General features: G+C 41.8%; 1 protein-coding gene across 1 annotated transcript in view; it reads left to right on the forward strand.

Annotated features, from left to right (window-relative positions):
- The window catches only part of CNTNAP2 (contactin associated protein 2), a 1101400-nt gene that overhangs the window by 584626 nt on the left and 494448 nt on the right, over positions 1-22326 (forward strand). The window contains exon 8 of the mRNA XM_068156823.1: positions 1989-2253. Coding sequence (XP_068012924.1) covers positions 1989-2253 — 265 coding nt within the window. The remainder of the gene's footprint in view (positions 1-1988; positions 2254-22326) is intronic.

A 22326-nucleotide genomic window follows, 5' to 3' on the forward strand; every position in this document is an offset into this window, starting at 1 on the left:
TGGAAACATAACTCTTTTTTTTTAACTGATGAGAGAGAGTGACAAACTGATAGTCTAGTGGCTGTTAGTTTGCCTTCTACAAGTAGGCTGTGTGACAGTGCAGCTTCTGACAACTCCTGGGCAGAGTAATGTAGAAATCTAAGTGCTCAAGAAACTCTATTTTTTTTTTTTTTTTCTTCATTTAGCTTTAACATGGAATAACTGTACAACAAATTGAATCTGCCACGTAGATAGTATCAGTAATATGGGGTTTAAAAATATGTGATAAAGGTAATGACTATCTCCTATAGGGAACAGTGCTTAAGTTAACCTCGTCTGTAACCATTTAGCTATCTCTGAAAATGTTGGTCAATTACTATTAAAAGAAAAACACAAAACAAATAAATATTAAAAGAACTGCTGTCTTTACCCAGACTGAACAATTCATGTCCTTAATTCTACTCTTGTTTGCAGATACATTTCAAAGCTTTGCAAATCCCCAAAGCTGACTGGATGTTTCCTAAAGAGTTGTGGTAGTTTGGCCTACTAGCATTAACAAAAGCTCAGCTCACTCATTTGAGAAAGCAAATGGAAGCTATATTTACAAGCAAACCTACACTCTACAATGGAATACAATGAATATGTACAAATACACAGTATTTAAAATATTATACAGGTATTTACAGGCAGAAAACAGCATGGAACCCCCCCTGAACCTTCTGGGACCCCAAAAGGAGCGGGGGTAACTGCTCCACTTCTCTCCTAACCTCCCCCTCCTTTCCACTAATTAATTAGAAGAGAAGAGAAAGAAAAGTTAAGAGAGTACTGTTAGTCTTATCTGCAAGGTCAGCTAGTAGCGATAAGATCCTCCCAGCCGAGCAGAGCAGAAAGCAGCAGCCAGTGAAGGAAGAAAGGATTGAAGTAGAATGAGATACTGCTAGGGGTACATCTGACATCTGGCCAATAACATTTGTTTAGAATAACCTTTTGTTTTCCTTTTTACACCCAACTGTGAATTGTTTATACTTCTTCATTCTTCCGCTCAAAAATCTGCAGGTAACTTTTAGGCATAGCCTAAAACTGTCACAAGAGTAAAATTCTGCAGTGTGAAAACTGCCCGCTCTTTTACAGAGAAAACTGTTGACTACACTATTAGGCATTACTCATAGTTTCAAACTAAAAGAACCTCTATTTAGATTAGCTATCAGGAAGAAACTTTTCCCCATGAAGGTGGTGAGGGACTGGAACACGTTTCCCAGAGAAGTTGTGCAGACTCCAAGCCTGGAAGTGTTCAAAGCCTTGATGAAACCTTCATGATGGGGCCTTGAGCAACCTGGTCTGACAGGAGGTGTCCCTGTCCATGACAGAAGGTTTGGAACTAGATGATCTTTAAGGTCCCTTCCAGCCTAAGCAATTATATGATCAGCTATTCCTAAACCCTTTTTGCTTCATGAAATGAAGTATTAACTTTTCTTTACTATCCAGTACAAAACATAATGGAGTGGCTAGGTTTTCATGAGGCATTATACATCCTTCTTTCACAAACACGTGTTTTATCGATGGACATATTGATAGAAAAGCATTTTGAAAGCTGCATTTCATTTTTTCTGGGGCACAAACTACTGCTCTGTTATAGGCTCCTTTGGTGATGACAAACAAGCCCAAGTTTTTCCATGATTCATTTTTTTTCATCTTGGAACGGGGAATATTAATGGTTTCATCTTAGCTTTATCTTAGACTATAACCTTTCAAAGCAAAGATTGCTTTTTGTTGTGTGCATGTAAAGTGGAAAATATAATGGGACTACTGCTAGACAAAACAGGAACCTTGGCATTATAATAGTACCAGAGATGTAAAAATTAATAGCACATTTTGATGTGCAAGTTGAATTGATCACAGTAGCCTCTAGGTTGAATGAAACCCAGAATGCTTTTCTAGAAGTAGCTACGAATTTAGTGGAATCTTACCATTTTGCTTACATTTTTGCCTTTTTTATGTTTTTTACTCAGGGAAATCTAAGTTTTTCTTGTGTGGAGCCACATATGGTGCCTGTCTTTTTCAATGCCACCAGTTACCTTGAAGTTCCTGGTCGTCCAAGCCAGGATCTGTTCTCGGTCAGTTTCCTTTTCCGAACTTGGAACCCAAATGGACTTCTTGTCTTCAGTAACTTTGCAGATGACCTGGGGAACGTTGAGATTGACATAAATGAGGGCAAAGTTGGTGTCCATATTAATGTCACCCAAGTGAAGAAGAACCGAATAGACATCTCATCAGGTAAGTGTTGGGTGTTTTTTTTTTTTAGTGTATGATTGACATAATTTTTGGTGGTGGTGTTTAAAAGCAACATGGATCTAAAAGTGAAACTCATTATTTTACAAAATACAAAATCTAAATTGCAACTGTATTAAGTCTTTGTCGTGTATTTCTTTGAGTAAGAGGTAAAAGAATATTGAAACAGTTTTTAGATTAAAAAGGAAGACATGAATGGTCTTCTGGCACAAAAGCCAGAAAAAAATATCTTCCCTTCTCTGTGAGGCAGAATGGCTTCCTTTTGTATTTCTTACATCCTGAGCTCTTCTCTGTGAAAATATTTCGTTTCAAAATGGAGCAGTCTAATAATTAGGCAGGAGATGTTCTTAATCTCCATAAAACTCAATATCTACATACTATAGTTTGAGTTTCTGGGAGACTTAGTGGTTTCTTTGTACCATAGTGAAAATACAATCTTTGATTGATTTTCACTGCATGGTCTTTTTATGGTTGTTTCTCCCTAGTAACAAGTGATAAGACAAGAGAGGAAATGGCTTCAAGTTGTGCCAGGGGAGGTTTAGGTTGGATATTAGAAGAAACTTCTTGACTGCAAGGGCTCTCCAGGACTGAAACAAGCTGCCTAGGGAAGTGGTTGAATCCCCACCTCCGGAGGTGTTTAGAATAGGCAGAGATTTGGCACTGAGGAACATGGTTTAGCACCAGACTTGGCAGAGTTAGGGAATGGTTAGACATGATGAATTTAAAGGTCTTTTCCAAGTGAAACAATTCTATGATTCTGTATTGGCATAGCTCTCCTCTTAAAGCTTTGACTTTATATTAAATCTTTGCTGCTGGATTTGTTGCATCAAACCTTTCATTGTATTATATGTGTGAATGTGTGCTGGGTTACACCCATCCTAGGGTTGTAGGGGGTGGGGGTGGGGTGAGAGTCCTGCTTCCTCCAGGGGACAAAAGAAACCTGATTCAGGTGGACTTGACTTCCCCCACCTCACAGGAGGAGGGGTCCCCTGGGTCTAAGTTGGTCTGTTCCACTCTCCCTTCCTGTCCAGCAAGACTATAAAGGGGAGGGCATGGTGGCCATCTTGCTTTTTTCTCCTGCCTCACCTGTTTGAAAGGACTAACAGCTGCTGCTAGCCTCCTGATTCTGCCAGATGGTTGGGCCTGGTCTTCTCCCTGCTGTATCCATGCTTCTCTAAAGGACTGAAATCCACATACATTGAAGGAGATAGAAGGCCATCTAAATTTGGTTTTGTATATTTTCCTATTTATCCTTATTCCTTAGAATACATAGAATAAACCAGGTTGGAAGAGACCTTCAAGATCATCGTGTCCAACCCATCAACCATTCCAACCCACCTAATCAACTAAACCATGGCACCAAGCACCCATCAAGTCTCCTCCTGAACACCTCCAATGATGGTGACTCCACCACCTCCCCAGGCACCCCATTCCAATGGGCAATCACTCCTTCTGTATAGAACTTCTTCCTAACGTCCAGCCTAAACCTCCCCTGGCACAGCCTGAGACTGTGTCCTCTTGTTCTGGTACTGGCTGCCTGGGAGAAGAGACCATCATCTGCCTGTCTACAACATCCCTTCAGGTAGTTGCAGAGAGCAATAAGGTCACCCCTGAGTCTCCTCTTCTCCAGGCTAAGCAACCCCAGCTCCCTCAGTCTTTCCTCATAGAGCTTGTGTTCCAAACCCCTCATCAGCTTTGTTGCCCTTCTCTGGACTCGTTCCAGCAAGTCAACATCCTTCCTAAACTGAGGGGCCCAGAACTGGACACAGTACTCGAGGTGTGGCCTAACCAGTGCAGTGTACAGGGGGAGAACGACCTCCCTGCTCCTGCTGGCCACACTGCTCTTGATGCAGGCCAGGATGCCATTGGCCCTCTTGGCTGCCTGGGCACACTGCAGGCTCATGTTCATCCTACCATCAACCAGCACCCCCAGGTCCCTCTCTGTTTGGGAGCTCTTCAGCCACTCTGACCCCAGCCTGTAGCACTGCATGGGGTTGTTGTGGCCAATGTGCAGAACCCGGCACTTGGATGTGTTCAATCTCATGCCGTTGGACTCTGCCCATCTGTCCAGCCTGTCGAGGTCCCTCTGCAGAGCCTCTCTACCCTCCAGCAGATCAACTCTTGCCCCCAGCTTGGTGTTGTCAGCAAATGTACTGATGATGGACTCAATGCCCTCATCCAGATCATCAATAAAGATGTTAAAGAGCACAGGGCCCAGCACTGATCCTTGGGGCACACCACGAGTGCCTGGCCGCCAGCTGGATGTGGCACCATTCACCACCACTCTCTGGGCTCGGCCCTCCAGCCAGTTCCTAACCCATTGCAGTGTGCTCCCGTCCAAGCCATGGGCTGACAGCTTGGCCAGGAGTTTGCTATGGGGGACGGTGTCAAAGGCCTTGCTGAGGTCCAGGTAGCCTACATCCACAGGCCTCCCCACATCCACCAGATGGGCCACCTGATCATAGAAGGAGATCATGTTGGTCAGGCAGGACCTGCCCTTCCTAAATCCATGCTGGCTGGGCCTGATCCCTTGTAAATCCTCCCTGTTATTGCTATAATTTTTTTTTTTGTTAAAAAATTTACTACTTCTACTTCCAAACCGACTGCAGATTATTTTTTGATAGATTTACCTCCAGTCTCATCAGGGGCCAGGGGGAGGATTTCTCAGTTTCCTTGCTGCCCTCTGAACTCTTAAACTCCAGTTAAGGCTCAAACCACTACAGAATGTAAGATGACAAAAAAAAGGCTTCTGCCAAGGCAGTCTGGTGAAGAAATGCTGCTGTTGTATGGCAAATGTATGTCACAGCAACCTTCTCATTCTTTTCTTGTGCAGGGAGTGTCCAGATGTCAGCATATAAATCTTCTGGGCTTACATAGGAGTCTAAGGAGTCTGCCTTTGGCAGGAAGATTTCTGGCTGTTGTGGTCCTCTAGGTAGATAGAAGATACACACTTTTTCAATGAGTATTTAAGAAGAAATTCTTTACAGTGAGGGTGGTGAGATACTGAAACAGGTTGCCCGGGGAAGTTCTAGGTGCCCCCTGCTTGGAAGTGTTCAAAGTCAGGTTGAACTTTGAGCAAACTGGTGTAGTGGAAGGTGTCCCTGCCCACGGCAGGGAGCTTGGAACTAGATGATCTCTAAGGTCCCTTGCAACCCAAACCATGATTCTACAATTTTTAGCAACTGGTAAAGCAGAATTTTCTGTAGTTGAGTGTGCAGCCTTCTATGTGACTGCATGTGCAGGGTCTGAACAGTTGGACTTCTGTCTGTGGGCACATACTGCTTATCACAAAGCACTGGGCTAACAAAACGCATAGCCTAGATGCAGACACCGTTTGTGTTTCGTAGCTTTGCTTATGCTAATCTGCTTATTCTGCAGGCATAATTTATGCCTGCCACCTGTAATAGCCTGGTTTCCCTGGAGGAAGCTAAAGTCTTTTAGTCCTTATCCTATACACCTCATAATTTTCTAACTTACCTTCATTAGGAGCTTTTAATGTCAGCTCTCTGTGTTAACAAAGGGTACATCAGCAGTTCATTCTGGGGCATAGTCCAACTCTGACTGTAGAAATAGCAGTTTAACTGACTGGCAGGGATTAAAGGAGAGAATCACAGAATGGTGGGGCTTGGAAGGGACCTCTGGAGATCATGTCATCAAGTCCAAAGTCCTTGCCAACATAGCACACAGGACATGGCCAGGTGGGTTTTAAGTGTCTCCAGAGATGGAGAGTTCACCACCATTCTGGGCAGACTGTTTCAGTGCTCTGTCACCCTTACAAAAGTTCCTCCTCATATTTGGATGCAACTTCTTATATTCAAGTTTGTGTCCATTACCTCTTGTCCTGACAATGGACAGCACTGACAAGACTGGCCCCCTCCTCCTGACACCCACTCTTTAAATATTTATAAGCATCTATGAGATTCCCCTCAGTCTTCTCTTTCCCAGATTAAAAGGACCAAATTCTTTCGGTCTTTACTCATATGAGAGATGTTCTAGTCCCCAATCATCTTTGTAGCTCTTTTCTGTACTCTGCCTCCTTCTATATCCGCAGCTGTATGCTGATGTGTAGGTGAAGGAGATCATTCTTCTGGTGTGGAACAGAGTTCTGATTTCTCTGTTTTTCAGTGTTACCATCTATCTTAAACGCCTTAAAGCTGCATGTGCTGACTTGGGGAGCTCTAACCTAGTATGAGTGGAGTTCAACTAAACAGCAGAGTCAATAAAGTGTAAACTTAACTGGCCATAACACCATTTTGAGTGTAACAGAATATTTCACCGTACTCTGCAGTTTAGCTTTCAGTCTGTAGTGATAAAGATTATTAGTCCTTGTGGTTATGCTTACTGCCTGATTTTGCTTACTGTGCAGAGTTTTTTATCATCTTTCCTGTTGGTCCTTCAACACAGGTCTCTAAACAATAACAATTTCCTTCCCTGCCCAGCATTCTGTTTCAGTGTTCAGTAAGTACTTTTTGGCTCTGAACAGACCAGCAAAGCTGTGACACAAAGTCAGCGGCCTTGATTTGGTGTTTTCTTTTGTTAATCTTATTCAGCCACTACCAGCATTTGATTGATGAGAGTTATATTAATAAACTTGCTGTTAGTAAGAGAAAATTCAAGCCCACTGGGAACTGATATAAAGGTTTAATTAGAAGAAATAAGCACTGACTGTGCAGAATTACACAGGTGAAATACTTAAATCTTGTGCATAAATCAGGAGCTAAACATCCTATTGACTTTTTCTCTGCAGAGTAAACCGTGATTAATATCTTCACAATTGTGTGTGTCCCAGCATTAGGATTAATAATAGGAGAGCATCTCAGAAAGTGGCCACAAGAATTATCTTTACTGTTCCATATAGTTTTGGAGTAAATCCTACTTTTGGTATCATGATATGCAAACTGGAAATTACTGGGTTTAGATAAGGAATTGATGGAAGCAATGCTAGGCTGAGAAGATGGAAGAAAGCAGCTTCCTTACTTTCTTTAAAAAAGAGGCAAAAAACAGCTACAGTCTCAAAAGTAATTTAGTTTTATCATATGCTATGTACTTGCTTGAAGAACCTATCCAAAATTTGTCATCTTGTGGTGAGGATAGTAAATTGTTGATGAAGTTGTTAAAGCTTATGAATAAATACAAGCTGATATCTCCTTTCTTGAGCACAGAAGAATTCAACAACTGGAAAATGTCATGCTTCCACCCTTCTCTTTGTCAGAAAAATTGTTAGGAAACGTTTCCCAAATCCACATGCAAATGCTTTTCAGTTCAGGGTTAAGCTACAACCCATGTCCCATTTGCCTCCTTTTCTTCCTCTTAGTTCTGTCTACCTGGTTATATCTACCTGCCTCAGCAACTTAACCTAAATCCCTTTGTAACAAAAACATTTCTGAAGCTTTCAGCACGGGGGATAATTAACAACTTGTTAACAACTATGAAGAGTGTTTATTTGCTTAATGAAACAGTAGTAACATTCAAAATAAATCTCCTGAAGAATCATCTAATGGCTTTCCAACGTTTTTAACAGCAAACCCTGAATCTCTGTTTCAGTATAGGAAAGAATTTCTCTGCCTTTCATTAAAAGGCAAACTTTTCATGATGGTATATTCTAAAATAAGCTCTTGCTTTATTCTCTGTTTACTTGTTTCAGTATAGTAAAGAACTTCTCTGCCTTTCATTGAAAGGCAAACTTTTCATGATGATATATTCTAAAAATAAGCTCTTGATTTATCCTCTGTTTATTTTCCCATTTGTTTTTTCATAGACAGTTCTGACCTTTCATATCTAAACAGACTCTGCTCAACCTGAGTACTACAGGCTCCTTGAAGATCTCATGGATTTTATCCCACAATACAAATGAAAAGTTGCTGAGAAAAGACCTCATCTTCTTTGGCTCATAATATCTTAACAAAGAAGCTTTGTGTCTAAAACCTTCTGCCATTAAATTTAATTCATCTGCTTGGAGTACCTTTTCACCTCTTCCAATTCTCCTGGTTAATATCTTGTATCATATATTAGCTGCTGCTCAAGGCTGTCTTCAGTTCCTCCTGTCAACCACAAACTTATTAAAACTTGGTATATGAGTATCTTTTTGTCATATTTATCTGTATTAAATAAATCAGACTTCTCCCCATGGTATCTCTCTGGGAAGGTTTCCATCCTTCTGTCTTTCTGTTAGATCTTGCATCATCTGCACTGCAGTTCATTTATATTTTAGATCTTGGGTTAAGATAACATCCTTCAGGTAATAAAATGTCTCTGTCTGACAGATCTAAAGTGGTACTCTCTCAGTGGCAACTCCCAGGAGAGTTTTCTGTGAGAATGAGGAAGTATTTTTGCCTCCGTTGCTAAATGAAGGTTTAAACAGAGAACGTGTATACACAGAGCAGAAGTGCACTTGTGGTGGGGAGATAACATTTCCCACCAGGTCTTTTCCATATTACTGATACCAGTTTATACACTAAATGTTATTAAGTGGAGGCAGATACCCGTGAGGCACTTGTCAGAGTAATCGAGATGAGAGAGACAAGTTCTGTCCACAAGACAGCGTGATGGCTTAGCACTGGGAGACTGTTAAATATTTGAGAATCATTTTCTTTCCTGATAGCCATTTTTGTCTCTGCTTCTATGTACTTGTTTTTGGCAAATGACTTTAGACCGTGAGTGTAGCAACAGGCATAGTTATTTCTGGGTTTGAATTCCACAGAGCTGAGAAACTTCTAGTGTTATTTTTTTCTTCTACATGTTCTTCTAGTCTGCTTTTGCATCTCAAACCAGTCAAAGCAAAAAAAGTTCTTGATTGCTGAGTTTTTCTTCTATGAAAACTGATGAGTGTAGTCCAGGTTTTTGTGAATTCTGCTTCATCAGTCACTGATTTTTCACTGGAGAGTTACCTACCAAGTACAAGCTATGCATTCTAAAGTATAGCTGGTAGATACCATTTTCAGATAGTTCTCAGAGTGGTGTAACTCTTTGGTGGTGACAGTGGTACCTTGCAAGCATAGAGGAACCTGAGAATCAGGAAAGACTGTTCTCCTTGACGGGCATCTTAAATGTATACATTTACTTGTTTTGACCTTATTTCCTCTGGGCTGTGGAACAGAGTTAGAAGGGACCTTTGCATGCCATTCTTTATTTTGGCACCAAGAGATTACTGTCTAAAGCAGTTGCACTGAATTTCATTCAGGAAATAGGTGCAGTAGTCAATAGTTCAATGGTAATTTTAACTTTCTGCTAGAAGAAATCTAAATTATATGAGTTGTGAGAGACTAAAAGTTTGTCTCTTCTGATGTGAGTCAACCGTCCTCTTTAACATCTTCATTGATGATCTGGATGAGGGGGTAGAGTCAGTCATCAGCAAGTTTGCAGATGACACCAAGTTAGGAACAGATGTTAGTTAGAGGGTAGAAAGGCTCTGCAGAGGGACCTCAACTGACTGGACAGATGGGCAGAATCCAATGGGATGGCATTTAACAAGTCCAAGTGCTGAGTGCTGCACTTTGGCCATGGCAACCCCATGCAGAGCTACAGGCTGGGGTCAGAGTGACTGGAGAGCTCCCAAACAGAGAGGGACCTGGGGTTGCTGATCGACAGCCACCTGAATATGAGCCAGCAGTGTGCCCAGGCTGCCAAGAGGGCCAATGGCATCCTGGCCTGCATTAGGAATAGTGTGGCCAGCAGGAGCAGGGAAGTCATTGTGCCCCTGTACTCTGCATTGGTTAGGCCGCACCTTGAGTACTGTGTCTAGTTCTGGGCCCCTCAGTTTAAGAAGGACATTGAAACACTTGAGCATGTCCAGAGAAGGGCAACAAGGCTGGTGAGAAGCCTTGAACACAAACCCTCTGAGGAGAGGCTGAGGGAGCTGGGATTGTTTAGCCTGGAGAAGAGGAGGCTCAGGGGTGACCTCATTGCCCTCTACAACTACCTGAAGGGTGGTTGTAGCCAGGAAGGGGTTGGTCTCTTCTCCCAGGCAACCAGAACCAGAAAAAGGGGACACAGTCTCAAGCTGCACCAGGGGAGGTTTAGACTGGAGGTGAGGAGGAAGTTCTTCACCGAGCGAGTCATTCGTCATTGGAATGTGCTGCCCAGGGAGGTGGTTGACGCCCCGTCCCTGGAGGTGTTCAAGAGGAGATAGGACGTGGCACTTGGTGCCATGGTCTAGTCATGGGGTCTGTGTTGATAGGTTGGACTTGATGATCCTCCAGGTAATTTCCAACCTTAGTTATACTGTGATACTGTGATATTGTAACAAAGATAAAATCACTTGCTGATTGCCCAGACAATATGTGTTGGGCAGAGCCACTGGAAGGAAGGTACAAAGATCATGTAGGAATCCTGTCTACCAATCCTGGATGCAAATCACCTTGCAATTGCATCATGATAACACTGGACTGCAGCTGGCCTACAACAATGACCCAAGGACCCAGCCACCACACCTTCAGGACAAGATAATCTCCACCCATCAAGTACCCTGGAAAGGGTGAGACAAAGGATTCACCACCTGTTTTCTTGATGTGTAATGAGTGTGGGGGCATGTAGGTGGAGAAGGAGGAGGCAGAGGCCTCCCCCCTCCATTCAGACCTCTGCCCAAACACACAGGAATGCACAGAAAGATTTCCTGGGGAACGATACCTGGATATTTACCTAAGGATGATTTCCTGGCCCCTGAATTCCAGAGGGACAATACTTGGACACATACCTAAGGTCTGAAAACTGTATAAAAAGACTTGAGCAACTACTGGCTTGGCAGAAGAAAAACAGAGAACCGAAATCACAGATGAAGGAAAACACGGACAATGCTGCTGAGAAAGAAAGCACGAGAGAAGGAAAAGCCCGGGACAATGCTGCTCCGGAGAAAAGAGGCTGTGGATCCTGGAAGAAGCAGACTGAACCCTCTCTCTGTGTCCTAAGTTCTGCCTGCTGCAACTCATGGAGCTGAAGAGGCTGCCCAGAGGGACCACATCTCTTCTCCAGCCAAAGCCTCAGGACTGTTTGTCTACAAACCCAACATCTCCTGCAGCACCTTTCCTCCACAGACACAAACTCTCTTGATGGGGGTGAGGGGTGTGGTAATATAATTCCTTTCCTCTTCTCTCTCTCTTCTCTCTCTCTCTTTTCTCTCTCTCCCCTTCTGATCCATCCACTTTATTTATGTAATAAATAGTCTAGCTGTTGATATTTTGGCCTCGTTTGTGCCTCTAATTTCACAACATGGGAATATTCAAAAGAACTGAGTCTCTTTCCCTCTCCAGACCGAGACATGAGTAAAACCAGAACCATTTGGAAATTTACCCTTTTAATTCAATAATTTTGACAGATTGGAATCAATTTTAGTTACTTTCCATGTTGCCTTTGCTTACTCTTTCCACATCAGTTATTGGCAGTCTGGTTCTAGTCAAGTCAGTGAACATTTGACTTTTGATTTTGATGGATGAAGGATAAGCGTCTTAGCACTGAATGCTATAGAGGTGCTCAGTATCATGCAGTTATCTGAAGAACATAGGGTTTTTTACTTAAGTGGGTCCTCTATCTGCATATTTTTTTGTTAAATACAAAATGGTGTGAAGTGGCATCTCTCTAAGGACTGGTTTAGCAAGACAAGGATCCTTTGTTAAAACTCACATTACCTCTTGGGTCAGTAAGAAAGTAATGCAGGAAAGGACATAACAAAACCTTATTTTGTTTGTATTTTGAAGTCTTTCAGGAATTACATGTGCTGATTGAGGTGGATGAGTTTTTTCCATTACTATTTCCTTTCAGATTAGTAATAAAGAAATGAGCAGAAGGATACAATAGAGACAGGAGCTGCAGTTATTTGTCCTGGTTATGCACATCCTGACAGCAGTATCCCCAGGACACCATTCAGTATTCAGATAATGTAAAGGGATGTGAAGGGAATGTTTTCTAATTTCTGAAAGACTGTATATCAGAAATAATATGTTCTTTTCCTCAGTTTGTTAGTTTGCCATTTCTGTGACCCCTTCTGTAAAGCTGGCACTTTGAGAAGTCCATTTCCAGCAGACTGAACATGAGCCAGCTGTATGCTCAGGTGGCCAAGAAGGCCAACAGCATCCTGGCCTGGATCAGCAATTGTGTGACCAGCATGACCAGGGAAATGATTGTCCCCCTGTAGCCAGCACCAGTGAAGTCACATCTTGAGTACTGGGTTCAGTTTTGGAGCTCTCTCTGCAAGAGGAATGTTGGGTTGCTGGAGCTGGTCCAGAGAAGCACAATGCAGCTGGTGAAGGATCCAGAGCACAGGTCTTGTGAGGAACAGCTGAGGGAACTGGGATTATTCAGCCTTGAGAAAAGGAGGCTGAGGGCACACCTTCACACTCTCCACAGCTCCCTGATGGGAATGAGATGGATGTTGGTCTCTTGTCCCTAGTAACAAGTGATAGGATAAGAGGAAATGCTCAGAGTGGGTTTAGTTCGTGTATTAGAAGAAACTTCTTCACTGAAAGGGTTCTCAAAGACTGGAACAGGCTCCCCAGGTGGGTGGTTGAATCCCCATCCCTTGAGGTATTTCAAAGAGGCAGAGAATTGTTACTGAGAGACGTGGTTTAGCACCAGAAAATAGTTGAACTCAATGGTCTTAAAAGACTTGTCCAACCAAAGCAATACAGACCTGACCTGAATGTGGTTAGTCATTGATGGCAACATGACAGTAACCTTACAGTAACATCAGTCAACTCTTTCAGCCCCAGCATGGGTACCATCTGGCATCATTGATTTAAACTTTCTCGTTTTGTTGTGGCAGTTTAGGCTGGGTGCCTCCTGTTCCTGCCACACAAGTTAAATCTCCGGTGTCCTGAGGGTCCAGCCCAGTTGGTGGACACAGGAAATAGCGTATTTCATACCCATAATATCCTGTGCCCTATAAATCCATCTGCAAAGTCTTTCACTTCCTCTTTCTTCCCTCTCTGCTCTCATGGAAGATGCTCCCTATGGGGTAATGGTGGGGCAGTTATCTCAAGGCCTCGTAGGCCTGGCTAGGCCTAATGCCGGGAGGAGAAGGGGGAGGGGCTGTCTCAGACCTGGCGAGCTGAGACTAGCCTAGCAGTGGCGGAGGGGGGAAGAAAGAGCCCTGGGGGTTTGGGGTGTACCCTCAGGTGGGGAAAAGGGAAGTGTTGGGAGGCTTTTGGGTGTGCTGCAAGGGGACTCTGTATGCTTTGGGTTTCTTTTGTCACTGTGCTTGTAGCTTTCTGTAAAACACTGATTGCTTTTCCATTTAAACTTTCCATCACTTCTGCAATCCATTTGTGTGAGTGTCATTCTTTTGCCTCTTTCAGGGGCAAGAGAGGATCTGCCAGACCTCAAACCAGGACATTTGTAAAAGCCCATTTTCCTGTTAATGACAGGATGAGATGGTTCCTCCACACTTTTCTACAGATGTTAGTGTTAGTTAAAAAATGATTTGGCTTCGTGCTATGCTAGCTCTTTAGTTCACCTTGCAGCAGATTTAATTTTGACTGTCAACTAGTAAGAAAATGTAGGAAATACAGATTTGAATTCTATTTCAGAGACAAATAACTGTCTAAGATCATCTCATGATAATCCAGCATACGAATAATCAACTCTAGTGGATTATGCTTCTACTGCCTATTTAGTCTGGCAGGTAGGATATTTTGTAATGGCTATGAATAAAGGGAGTAGGAAATGGTAAAAAGAAAGCACTCAATTTTTATTTGATAGTATAAGTTACAGCCACTGCACCTGTGTGTGTGCAGATATTGTACATACAGACAAATATCAGTCACAGAGGTTATTCAGCTGGTTTGCCACCAATGTCATGCACGAAGTTTGCAGAACATCAGCCTCTGGTAAATAGTAAAAGCATCAGAATGGGTTCAGGAGACCCAGGGCAGACAGCAGGTGAGTGTCTCGGTCTGGAGAGGGAAAGAGACTCAGTTCTTTTGAATATTCCTATGTTGTGAAATTAGAGGCACAAATGAGGCCAAAATATCAACAGCTAGACTATTTATTACATAAATAAAGTGGATGGATCAGAAGGGGAGAGAGAGAGAAGAGAGAGAGAGAAGAGGAGTATTACCACATCCCTCACCCCCCACCCCACCCCCCCAAGACAGTTTGAGTCTGTGGAGGAACGGTGCTGCAGGAGATATTGGGTCTATAGAGAAGTGGTGCTGAGGCTTTGGCTGTAGAAGCAATGTGGTCCTCTGGGCAGCTTCTTCAGCTCCATGAGTTGCAGCAGGCAGAACTTAGGACACGGAGAGAGGGTTCAGTCTGCTTCTTCCAGGCTCCATGGCCTCTTTTCTTCAGAACAGCATTGTCCCGGGCTTTTCCTTCTCTCGTGCTTTCCTTCTCAGCAGCATGCTCCTTCTCCTGTATTTTTCTTCATCTGTGTTTTCAGTTCTCTGTTTTTCTTCTTCTGAGCCAGTAGTTGCTCAAGTCTTTTTATACAGTTTTTAGTCCTTAGGTATGTGTCCAAGTATTGTCCCTCAGGAAATCAGGGACCAGGTGGTGAATCCATTGTCTCACCATCCTCCCTTTCCAGGGTACTTGATGGGTGGAGATTATCTTGTTTTACGCATATTCCCGAATGTGGCCTCAGTCCATTGTTGTGAGGCCAGCTGTGGTCCAGTGAGCAATGTTATCTTTGCACCTTCCAAGAGTCATTCCAGTGGCTCTGCCCAACACGCATCAGCTATTGTCTGGGCAAGCAACAAGTGATTCTGTGATTTGTTGAGTCACACCAGGAGAGACAAGCTTTTAGTCTCTCACAGTGAGTCTACGCTCTCAGATCACCCCAGGTTTCATCTCAAGGTGCTGCTGCTCAGACTGTCCCCTCTGAGAACAGGCTGAGTCACTCTTTGCATGAATTCAGTAGTTTTTGTATCATCATCAAGATCCAGGGACAGTTCAGTGCTTAGACTGGCCCAGAGACATATTCTGGTTGTCATTGCTTAAAAAATGCAAATAGCACAGGCTATGAGGTAACCTTCTTATTATTCATCGTTCATTTTTAAAACCATAACATTACCAATCTGTCTCAGACTGAAAGACATGTGGGATCAGGAGGAGAATCAAACTATTATGACAAGTAGGGGTAGCCATAATTACATAAAGAAAATCTCATGGCAGGCAGGAAATGGGTTCGTATTGCATGTCTTAGTGTGAACTTGTGGGTTGAGATGAAGCCCCAGAGAATGAGCACTGACCCAGAGATTACTCCACACACTGTATAGTGTGGATACAAGTGGATTGCTACAGGAACCAGCTATAGGGACAGCAAATGTGAGCTGTGTTGGGCAAACTGGGCAGGAGGACACTGGCAATTCCTTCATACTGGTTACACAGACAGCAGAGACACCGTGTGGTTTCAGAAACAAGAAAACACAGCAAGGAGGGTGAAGACTAGGAGGTGGCTTAGAGATGTAGAAGCAAAGGGAATGCTTTCAGGTTTGGAAAGGTGGCCTGCCAGCACTTTCACTCTTTGCTCATAGTTTCAGAAAGGGACTGTGGTGAGCGGCAAAACTTTCTGGTTATGGATTTTAAAAGAAATAACAGAAAGGAGAGAGGAGAGAAGAAAAAATGCTGGAGACCTAGTTTCCACTTAGAACAATGGTACATTTATTTTCCTTTCTTTTAAAAAGAACATGTTTAGGGATAGACTGGGAGATGAAAGGTCTTGACTCTCTATTCGTTCAGTGTATTACATAATAGAGTTTCAAAAAGAGCACAGAGTCTCTAGCAGTGGGTCATATAATGCCGTGCAGAGCCACTGTGGGATGAAGATATCAGCTATGTAAATTAAAACTGCCAGTGCAATCTTTTCACCTTTTCATCTTCTCCAAATGCAAGGAAATTTTCTTTACCTTTAAAGTGGGCAGCTTTTGCATTTGGAGTAAAATCAGGAATACTCTTTTTAGTGCAAATGTCCTTGAAACTCATTTGAGTTTGCAAGGATTTCTGCTGTTTTGAACTTTGAATCTTATTTATCAGTGATTCTTGGGTAGGTGTTCCACAATACCTCTGGCCAGTTACTTACAGAAAAATAATTAAAAATAGTTGTGATATCAAACATGAGCTTTTGGGGGGCACAGGGGGGTGAAGCAAGACCTAATAACAGGCATGGACCTTTAATTTATGTGCTAGGAACAGACAATGTCTTCTTTTTCACTGCTATTCAGGAACCTGGACAAATAGATTATTATCTGTGACAGTTTTCTGGCAGTCCCTCGTAGCTTGACAGTGTTATTTTAGAAAGAAGAGAGAGTCACTTTTGTATATAATGAAAGGCAAAGTTGTCAGGCATCCATACATATTTTATGCTGCATAAAACTCAAGTGCTAGAGGAAAGATTCTGTTTTCAGCCTTGTCATTGTAAATGCATTGTGCTTCTGCTGACCTCCAGGTTTGCATCAATGACACAGAACGGCATCGAGCCCAAAGGATGAATTCCTTTTTTAACACAAGCAATACAGCTCTTGTAAGTCAGCTTGGCCCTTATTGGATTTTTGGTTATTACAGTCATGCACAACTGTGATGTGTATTTTGGCATTTGGGCATTTTCTAGTGACATTGACAGAACTAAAAGCAATTTCCATCAAAGTGCTTCCTTGAAATGACATCATGTACAGTCTGCATTGTCTGGTTTTCTTCAGCTTAGTTCAAAGAAGTGGTTATTTGTAGCTACAAAAATAAACTCGGGCAAAAAAAAATAACATCACAAACCCCCATTTTCTGGTAGTATGTTACTAGCTCTGTCTTTACTTTGGTCTTGAAAATGATGGTGAGTCCATTCAGGCATTTTTGCACATTGCTTCTTTTCATTTGCAAATGCTGCTGAAGCAGCAGCACATGGGCACTGGGGTGAAACAGATCAACCCAAGTCCTTTGGATTCTGTGAGCTGAGCGGCACACGATATTGTCTTTAAAAAGCTTGCTCATTAACTTTATGTATTTGATAAGGAAAAACAATAAATAAATCTCAGTACACTTGCTGTGAAGCAGCCAGTATAAAATCTATTCTTATGGCAAGCAGGGTTTTATGGGATGGTTTCACTGAGGAGAAATACTCAAAACTGTACACATTTTCTCTGTAAAATATTTACTTCAAGAAAAGTATTTTTAAAGGCATGACTTCCCCTGTGTCTTTTCCAAGAAACATACGTCTATAAAACATGGAGGTTAGAGCAAGGTGGGAGCTGGTCTCTTTTCTGTAGTGACAAGTGATAGGATGAGAGGAAATGGCCTCAAGATGCACCAGGGGAGGTTTAGGTTGGATATTAGCGGAAACTTCTTGACTGAAAGGTTCTCAAAGACTGGAACAGGCTCCCCGTGGAGATTGAATCCCCATCCCTGTAGGTGTTTAAAGTCCAGAGATGTGGTACTTAGGGACATGATTTAGCACTAGCCTTGATATAGTAGATAATGGTTGGGCTTGATGACCTTAAAGGTCTTTTCAAATCAAAGCAATTCTATGATTTTATACTCTGCTGTGTCCCAGTGATGTTTTTCCCTGTGTAAAATAAGTGCTGGGTCTCCCTGGCCCTTCCCATAACAATACATTAGAGCCATCATACTTGGTGTTTTTGTCAGTAAGTAGTGAGCTATTGAACAATCTTATAATGGGGAATGCAACAGGTTTGTGGAAAACTTTGGGTGGGGTTTTATTTCTGGTTGGGCTTTTTTTTTATATCCAAGCAGGTTATGTTTGCAGGATCTTTCATGGTTTGCTTCATGCTACTAATTCTGTGTAAGCAGGAGCAGAAAATGGTTGTACAAAGGAAAACTCTGTGAGATATAGGCTGTAGCTGTACACTGAGGTTGTGTGAGGCTGGGAGTGGAATTGAATGTCAGTCAATGCTGAATAGAGGTGTTGGCCAAGAAGCTATTTTAGAAGTTAAAAACAAAACAAAACAGGCAAACAAACCCCCCAAACCAAACAAACAGATAAAAACCAACCCAAACAAAAGACAAATGAACAAACAGAAAAACCCCACAGCAACAAAAAACACACACACAACCCCCTACCAAACAAATAATACTGCATTTGTTATATATCTTACATTAGCAGATGTGCAGGAACTTAGAAAACTATGTTAGTTTATTGGTTCCTGATTTTACTTCCTTTGCGTTATGTATGCTTTTAGTCTGCCCTTGTTTGTTAAAATGGCTGTATTCACTTCTCAGTTGTTTGAGCTTCCTTAGAACTTCTCTCATGCATGATGTTAAATTCCAGTTGACAGATGTTCAGAGAAAATAAACTTCGTTCTTGTGCAAGCATTGGATGTGTACAAAAAACCCAAAGCTGATAGTTTAGCCAACTTTACCTTTTAAAGTATGCGTTAGTGTTATGGACGTTGTTTGAGGCCCAATATGCTGTGCTTTAGATTATGTTCTCAGAACACTTTCAGAACCAAGACTGACCAAAAAGAAGTACAAACAGAAAAAGGAATTGCACAGTAATTGCACAGTACTAGTGAAAGACTCGGTTGTAGTGGATTTGTTCTTATCTTTTGTTCTTTTCAAAGAATGTTTGTATTAAATGCACTGCTCTGTAGTTAGTTTCTTAAAAGAAATTCAGTTTCCAAAGAGGGAAGCCATAAGGCTTCCAGCTGTAAGGATATATTCTCATCAACTTGTAGCAGAACAAAATTACAATAGGCTCAAAACAATTTTGTAATGCTCTGGAAATCTGTTTTAAATTATACACAGAGAAAAGCATGAAGTGTAGTTGTCATTTGTTTTACTTCTATGCTAATAGCACCTTGGTTAGCTCTTTCTTGGATCATGTTTTAGACATGGAAGAGGAAGTTTTAATTTTTAATTATCTATGCAAAGTACTGTTCAGTTATGTCACCAAAATCTTGATTAAAAAAAAAGCTATTGACATACAAAGTAATGAGCAAAGTGGAGTAGGTGTCAAATTAAAGAACAAACACTTCATTATTTATAATTTACTCATGCTTCAAATACTGTGTTCAGTTTTCAGACCCACATTACTAGAGAGTGGGAGTGGGTCAGAGAAGAGTAACAAAGCTGGTGAAGGGTCTAGAGAACAGGTCTGATGAGGAACAGCTTAGAAAACTGGCATTGTTTAGTCAGAAGAAGAGCAGGCTGAGGGGAGACCTTATTGCTCTCTACAACTCCCTGGATGGATGTTGGAGTGAGGTGGGGATCTCTATCTTTTCTCCCTAGTATCAGGTGATAGAACCAGAGGAAATGGCCTGAAATTGTCAGGGGAGACTTAGGTTGGATGGTGGAACAAACTTTTTGACTAAAAAGGGTTCTCAAAGACTGAAACAAGCTTCCCAAGGAGGTGGTTGAATTGCCCTCCCGGGAGGTGTTAAAGAAAGGCAGAGATGTAGTGCTGAGGGACATGTTGTAGCACCAGACTTGGCAGACTTAGAGAATAGTTGGACTCAATATTCTTAATGTCTTTTCCAACCAAAACTGTTCTATGATCACATTCAATAGCTCAAGTTTACTTTGTATGAAACCTTTTCAGCTGAAATCTGGTTTTGTCCTTTTTCAGTTTTACTAGGTATGTAGAAATCAAAAAAAAAACCACTAAATCTTAGTAGGTTAAAATTCTGAATTATGCTGATACTCTGAACTAGCAAAGGGATATGAAACATTTTTTTTTTTTGCCCAGCCTCTTTAGTAATTTACACATCTAGGCATACATAAGCCTGAACTACCAACTTGGTTTAATCTCATCCAAACTTGGTATAATCTCATAGGAAACTTGATATTATGTTATTTTGAGTGATTGAGCATCTTGGCATCTGCCATGCACCTTCAGCTCACACTAGGAATGGTAGCAATTGAGGGGAATGGTAGAACTTTTTTACAGTGCAGAGAAGGGCCCAGAATCTGCTACTGACACAGTCCTAAAACCTAAATTAAATCCAATGAGAATTTGAATCCAGGTGCATCTGAGAAAGGCTCTGTAGTACAACTTACTTTTTAACCCAGTTGTTTTAAAGTTACTTTGCAGATGATTTAAGTACAGCAGCAAGAGGACCAAGAATGTACAAGGTCCATTCCTTTGAGCATTTACCACAGCTTACTCCATGTCAATGATGCCTGTCTGGTCATTGTCAGTACTGTCAGAACTCACTGACTGCCACTGGAACTTCTATTTTCAGTTTATTCCATATTCACTGAATGTAAAGGGGAGGTGGTGGGGGGGACACAGAGATCTTGAAGCCTGAATCTAGAATCTCACCAGTTATCATTTGACCCTTTGGGACTTAGTCTGACAACTTAGAAATTCTTATGCTGCAAAGGGCTGGTTGATGGTATAAAAACTCAGTAAGATAAGATCTGCAGTTCTATGCTCTTTACAATCTGGTTATTTTTATTATGAAACTTAACTTGGAACTGGAAGTACAGCTACTGCAAGAAGCAATAGAGCACATCTATTTTTCCACATAAAAATTAGCAATATTCAGTAGGATATGATGTGTGTTCTCTAACCAGGTGGTACTATGAATGTTCCCATGGTCAGTCAGCAAAACTCAAAGCTTTTATTCATTTCAGATTAAACAGGCGTTCAAAACATTATGTCTTTATGTTCAGTATGTTGTACAATCATTACAAAATCATGAAAGGGAAGGGGGATGATGACTTAGGAGGTGCAAGACAAGATGTGATTTGCACTATATTGTCAAACCTGCATGGACCTTTAGGACATTATATGAGGGAAAAACTTTTTAAAGTATGTCATGTGGCTTCTACAGATAAAAGCTCTCTTTATGTGAAAAGAAAAATCTCTGCAGTTTTCACTCTTTTCCACTCATTTCCAGTTAGAAGTGCACTCTAACACCTCTATGAACATAGCCATGCACATACACAGACACAGTCCTTACCTTCTGTAATCCACTTCAAAATCAATGGTCAATGCTATTCCTTACACTTCTCATCAATGCCAAGTTGAAACAGGATTGCAGTGAATAAACATTAAGGTTTTACTTTTATTCTAGTCTTCAAGAATTTCCTGCAACACAAGGCATGAAAGAATTGTAGCTTTCTGGAAGGTTTTTAGGTATATACTCAGTCCTTATCTATTTTACTTCCTCCTCTTGTTTTAGATGAGGGAAAAACATTCCAAGAATCACAGAATGGTATGGGTTGGAAGGGACTTGTGGAGGTGATCTAGTCCAACACCCTTGCTGAAGCAGGGTCACCCAAAGTAGATTGGACAAGAACCTGTCCAGGTGGGTGTTGAAAGTCTCCAGAAAAGGAGACTCCACAACTTCTCTGGGCAGCCTGGCCCAGTGCTCCAGCACCCTCAAAGGAAGGAATTTTTTTCTTCTGTTTAGGTGGAACCTCCCATGTTCAAGTTTGTGGCCATTGCCCATTGCTGTATCACTGGATGCCACTGAGAATAACCCAGACCAATCCTCCTCTTCTCTGTCCATTAGATATTGATCAGCATTGAAAAGATCCCCTCTCAGGCTGCTCTTTACCAGGCTAAACAACCCCAGGTCACTCGTCCTTTCCTTGTAAGATTGGTTTAGTGTTTCACAATCAAGCTCTAATAAGTTAGTTTCTCATGGTAAATTTGCAGAGTTACATTTCTTGTCCTGTGTCACTGTAATCAGTCTTAAAAATCATTTTCAGAGTGATAACTGTGGTGGAAAAATCCACACACTATATGTACAGTGTAGCCAAATTGTTTGTATGTATTTATTTCATTTAAAGAGTTTGGGGCCAATCTCTTTCTGGTGTTACACAGTGATAAGACAAGGAACAAAGGATGCAAACTTGAACATAGAAGGTTTCACCTCAACATGAGGAGAAACTTCTTTATAGTGGGGGTGATGGAGCACTGGAGCAAGCTGCCCAGGTAGATTGTGGAGTCTCCCTCTCTGGAGACTTTAAAAAATCCACCTGGATGCATTCCTGTGTGAACTACCCTAGGTGATCCTGCTTTTGGCAGGGGGGTTGGGCTGGGTGATCTCTGGAGGTGCCTTCTAACCTCTAACATTCTGTGATTTACAATATCATCTCCTCAGACAGATGTCCTTTAAGATTTTACTAAATTTTGTCCCTTCAGAATCAAATAATTAGTCTAAAGGAATTAATTAA

Source organism: Melanerpes formicivorus, unplaced genomic scaffold (assembly GCF_026170545.1).
Source record: "Melanerpes formicivorus ecotype bairdi unplaced genomic scaffold, bMelFor1.0.p_v2 SCAF_35, whole genome shotgun sequence".
NCBI classification, from domain to species: Eukaryota; Metazoa; Chordata; class Aves; order Piciformes; family Picidae; genus Melanerpes; species Melanerpes formicivorus.